Here is a 5,039-nt window from a genome sequence, read left to right as displayed (position 1 = left end):
CTGCTGGCTGATGACATACCATTTTTCTGAACAAACAAGTTTGGGATGAGAAAAACAAAAACTATTGCAGCCCTCCAAATATTTTTCTCTGCCAAAGGAAAACAGTAAACTAAATAGCCCAAGCATTAATACAACATGAATTTGCTAAACTTCTGAAATTCACAATCAGTTGTACAAGAAAACCATTTGAAGGAAGCTATATATTGTTTTCAAAATTAAGCAGAGGTTCTTTGGCATATAAAATTATTCGAATAATAAAGATACCTTCTTTGCTTTCTCCTTCAAAGGTAAAGGTATGAGTAGTCATTAACAAAAATATTTACTTTACACAGATTTGTGTTGACAAGGACTTATTTAAATAACAATAAACTGTGAAGACACGTAAAGGAGGAAAAGCTTAGAACTTGCTTAGGAAAGAAAGTAATTAAAACCCTTTTAGGATCAATTAGAATTAAAGCCATTGAAATCTGTTTGGATTTTAGGGCTTAGCTGTTTCTGTGGTGTATTTTTAAAACATTTAACTGTCTAGATACCATATTAATTGATTATTTCATAATTTCACTTATTTCAGTAGGCATTACACCTTTTCTATGAGATGAAAACAAAGTGTTCATTCAGCTGCTGCATTTTCACACAATTACTCTGCATTTTTACACCACCATAAATAAAGAGATACAGATAGATACACCACTTCGCAGCTAGAAATAAAAGGCAGTTCTAGGTTGTGGGAGTTTGAGTCTGACATAGGTAAGATGAAGCACTGGAAGGAGCTCAGATGTAGACTGCAAGTCAGCATTACGGCATAGGCTTTTAGCTTGGTTAGCCCAGCAGAAATCCGGTTCTCATGTTTAAGTAGGGATTTGAGAAATAATTGGTAAACGCTATCAAAAGAAAAAAAAAATCAAGTATATGGAATACTTGAACGGAAACTTAGTAGCAAGCAGAAAGACACGGGAGGCATTATCAAGAGAACTGAGGAATGTGTAGAACAGGGACAAAAAGAATAAGATTATACTAAGGAAGACAGGGACCTTGAAAAGGATGCAGTAGAAGTTGCAGCGGACTACATTTATGCAACCAAGTAGGTGGATTATTTACGCCTTCACTAATCCTGTTTGCAAATTCCTTAATTAAAGAAACCTTCAATCAGGTTAGTTTTATTCACCTCTAAAGCAACTTAAGCTAATCAACTTCAGTTTATTTAGAACTAATTTCCCTGTGGAAGGGGCCTATAGATCCCATTAGGAAGATGATTTTTCCACTTGAAACTTACTGGAGTATGGGGAGAGTAACAAAATAATGTAATTTCCTTTTTGCTTTGGAGGACATTTGTAATAGCAGTTTTAGTTTGAAATGAGGCATTTTTTTTTGCAGGAGTAGGATATTCAAGGGGAGAGAGATGAATAGAAACATAAAACTAAATGACAGTCTTGGCATCAACATTATAGACAGGACAGCTCAAACTGAGAAGGTAAAATGCAGAGTAGACTATTCAGAATGTGAGTGTAGATGGAAAAGAAGTGATGAATTGGGGTTAGTACAGCTTAGGGCTTTTAAAGGGCGCCAACAAGACATCCAGCATTTCAGGAGAAGAGCTGTACGTCTCAGTAGCCAGTGGGATGAGGAATAAATCAGTTAATGACAACACACACATCAGTGGGAATGGGAGTAGAATACAACAACTATGATAAGTGGTTCCTGAAACCAACTTTGTGGTCTATTAGAGGCAGCAGAACTAAGGGAAGACCAAGAGGGAACCAGAGGAGAAGCTGAGAGGAGGGTGAGAACATCTGGCATTGATGAGCTTCAAAGATTGAGAAGAGGAAAACACTGGAGAGATGCTGTCTGAAAGCAACCTCCCCTTGATTCCATCCAAGGGGGAGGAATGTTCAGGGAACGCTCATTTCCCGCATCTTAACATACTTGTAATAGGCTCTTTCTATAATACAGACATGGACTCTTTTGTGACTGACTGCAATGATGTGTGAGTGAAAAATTACCACCTTCTATCAGAACCCCATTTGAACTCCTTACTTGCATCTTAATCTCTCCAGTTAATATCTGCTTTGGCAAGTGTTTTCCAAGTCTCTTATTGCTCATTTGTATTTTTTAGTTTATTTTCATGTTTCATTTATTCTCTCAAAATGAAAAAACCAACACCCAGACCTTTAATTTCTTCAGAAGATTCAGTTTCATGAATTCACCATAGGTGATTATTTCAAAGTGGTAACTGGACACTGCTTCTTTCCATTTCGATTTCCGAGATTGATACAGCTAAGCGTAAGTTTTCTTAAGTATGTTAAAAGCTGCAAAAAGTGTTTGAATTTACTTTGTAGGTGATTAATGTATATAACAGAATAAGGTAGATATGGACAAAGTGATGATGTTAAATACTTAAACTTTGATTAAAGTAGTTGCGTGTTTTTCAGTTACAGCTTTTAAAAGTCTCTTCAATTTTATTAACAGCTTTGAATTTTTTAAAATCACCCTAGATTTAAAAAACAAAAAATAAATGTAAGATAGTCACTAAACTCAAAAGTTTTATAATTTAAATTGCAGGTTAGACCTGTCAGAGAGGTGGTTATTAGATCAGCACCTCATGCCTCCACCTTCAGGAAGTCCCTGGCAATATTGTTGGTCTGTTAGTGAATTCTCAGTCCAAAAATTTGTTCAAACTTAGCTGTACAAGAGGCACTTCATCATTGTTTGATACTTTTATCATAATAAAGGATTTGAGAGAAGAAGCATCATCCAGTTTGAGTTTGCACAAATTTTTTCACAATTTGTGTCACTTCTGGGTTTTTGCTGAGAGCACACTCAAGTCCACAGGCATCTAAAAATGTCTCAAGGTGTTGGCAAGTAAAATGAGCACTATAGTCTGGTATACGGTAAATTGTAAATTATGTGCCAATGGAAAGGATACGGCTTGAAAGGTGTTCAAGAGTTTGCTTTTAGAAACAGTTTTGATGACAGAGGTGTTATACTAAGCCAAGTTGAAACTTGGTCAAGAGAATTGTGCCTAGGTCAAGGAGATGAAAGTGGGACAAGAAGAAATGGCTACTAAATTACAAGCATAATTAGGACAAGTTCTTCTCCTTTCACATTTCGTTGTTGTTTTGTTTATTACAGGACTTTTTCCCGATGTAGGTGGTGGATATTTCTTGCCAAGGCTATCAGGAAAGATTGGCTATTACCTTGGATTAACAGGATTCAGGCTGAAAGGAAGAGATGTCCTAAAAGCTGGCATTGCTACTCACTTTGTAGAATCTGAGAAGGTGAGCTGCTAACCAGTGCTTGCGAGGGCAAAGCCCACAACCATAATGACCAGTTTGAGTTGTGTGGCACACCAGTATACTTTTATCAACCTGAGTGGGCGCAGTTGTATTAGCCTGCTACGCTCTGTGAAGGGGCATTGTGAGATATTCTCAAGCTGTCGTCGTTACACTTGCCAGCTACTGACAGCTTTGCTTGGAAGAGGGAGCAAATGTTGCTGTATTCATGATTCCGCTGTTGAAGGGCATGATTTACTGAGCATGACTGAGGTTGCTTGAAAAATTGTACAATTTAGACAGAGTCTAAAATTAGAGATTATTGACACAACTGCAAAGTTTTTAATCTAGATGTGTTCCTTATCGGTCTCCTTAACGGATATCATATTGGTTTCTTATAGTGGCTGTAAGAAAATACAAAATTCAGTGTATTTTGATAAAGCCGGAGTCATAATGTTCCAGTTAACTTCCATGGACATAAGTGAAGGAGAAACAATAGCTTGCTTTCCTTCTCTGTGTGAAGACCTGTGCCTGTCATTGTGGAGCTGGTTAGGTGCTATCCTGAGCACAGCATGGCTGCCAGGCTCCCGCTCCTTCCTCTCAGCCTGGCGTAGGCTGGCTTTACCTGCTGCGGCTGTAGCACTGCGTTGGGGGGCTGCTGGGTAAGCAGAGTTCTTGCTGATCGCTGCAGATGCAGTTAAATCCAGATGGTTCAACACTGAAAAATGAACTCTGGCTCCTCATGTTGTTTACTTGGTACTTCTTTAAGATCTGTCTGAAGGTTAGGGGCATTTATTATATAAAATACAAATACTATATAGGTATATATATTTATATACCTATATAGTACTATTACCACAGCAATAACAATCCAAGAAGTACTTTTTGTTTTACTTTTAATTGCATTTTATTTTTAATAGCTACCTGCCTTGGAGAAAGACCTGATAGCACTGAAATCTCCTTCAACAGAAAATATTGCAGACTTACTGAACTCTTACCATGTAAAGGTAATCTGACCAGTTACTGAAATCAAGCAGAATTGTTAGATATATGTTATACAAATTCTTTTTTATTCATGCTACTGATCATTTGGTTTATGGTTGAAAAAATAATGGGTTTTTGAACTCTTTGCACTCTATAAAATACTAATTTGTAGCACTGATGTCTGCGGTGGTCAAAATAGAAATGTAAAAGTCTTTTTTCACTTTTCATTCATTTTGGATACCCCTCAAATTCCTATTGCGATCAGCTTGCTCTCTTTCTGTGTGTGCAAGTAAGTTGCCAGCCAGTAGCATGATGATGCAGAAAATTTTCCCCCTGTTACTCTTGGGTTTCTAGCACTCTTTGCAGAAAGCAAAATAGATAACCACTAGCAGACTGGGAGTGGTACATGATGGCAAGTGCAGTCTGAGGAGTTAGCCTGAAATTTGGGGATTCTGACAAACGGAAACAGAGGTAGGACTACAGACAGTGCAGTGCCCATTGTTAAATGCTATGCTGTTCACCAGGAGGTGGATGTTACAGTTACATCCCAGAAGCTTTATCCTTATCGCCCTAAAGAAATATTTTGCTAGCTTGATGCATTCGATGTAAACTTTAGAATTATTTTGATGCAACCATCTGCAGTCAAGATTTGAACCCTGAATTTAAAGGCTCAAGTTGCTCCTTTAATTTTGCACATTTTATATGTTTTAACCTTGAGATAATTGAGATACTGTGAATAAGCACAGCAGTTATTGATAGGATAAGTACTAGCAGAGTGCAGATATG

At 37.4% G+C, this 5,039-nt stretch overlaps 1 protein-coding gene across 1 annotated transcript in view; it reads left to right on the top strand.

Annotated features, from left to right (window-relative positions):
* The window catches only part of HIBCH (3-hydroxyisobutyryl-CoA hydrolase), a gene marked incomplete at both ends in the record, with an annotated part of 29,918 nt that overhangs the window by 18,046 nt on the left and 6,833 nt on the right, over positions 1 to 5,039 (top strand). The window contains 2 exons of the mRNA XM_010144073.1: positions 3,130 to 3,275; positions 4,190 to 4,276. Coding sequence (XP_010142375.1) covers positions 3,130 to 3,275; positions 4,190 to 4,276 — 233 coding nt within the window. The remainder of the gene's footprint in view (positions 1 to 3,129; positions 3,276 to 4,189; positions 4,277 to 5,039) is intronic.

The sequence above is a fragment of the Buceros rhinoceros genome, unplaced genomic scaffold (assembly GCF_000710305.1).
Source record: "Buceros rhinoceros silvestris isolate BGI_N320 unplaced genomic scaffold, ASM71030v1 scaffold44670, whole genome shotgun sequence".
Lineage (NCBI taxonomy): Eukaryota > Metazoa > Chordata > Aves > Bucerotiformes > Bucerotidae > Buceros > Buceros rhinoceros.
The sequence above is the reverse complement of the archived record's forward strand: the minus strand, read 5'-3'. Positions and strand labels throughout refer to the sequence as shown.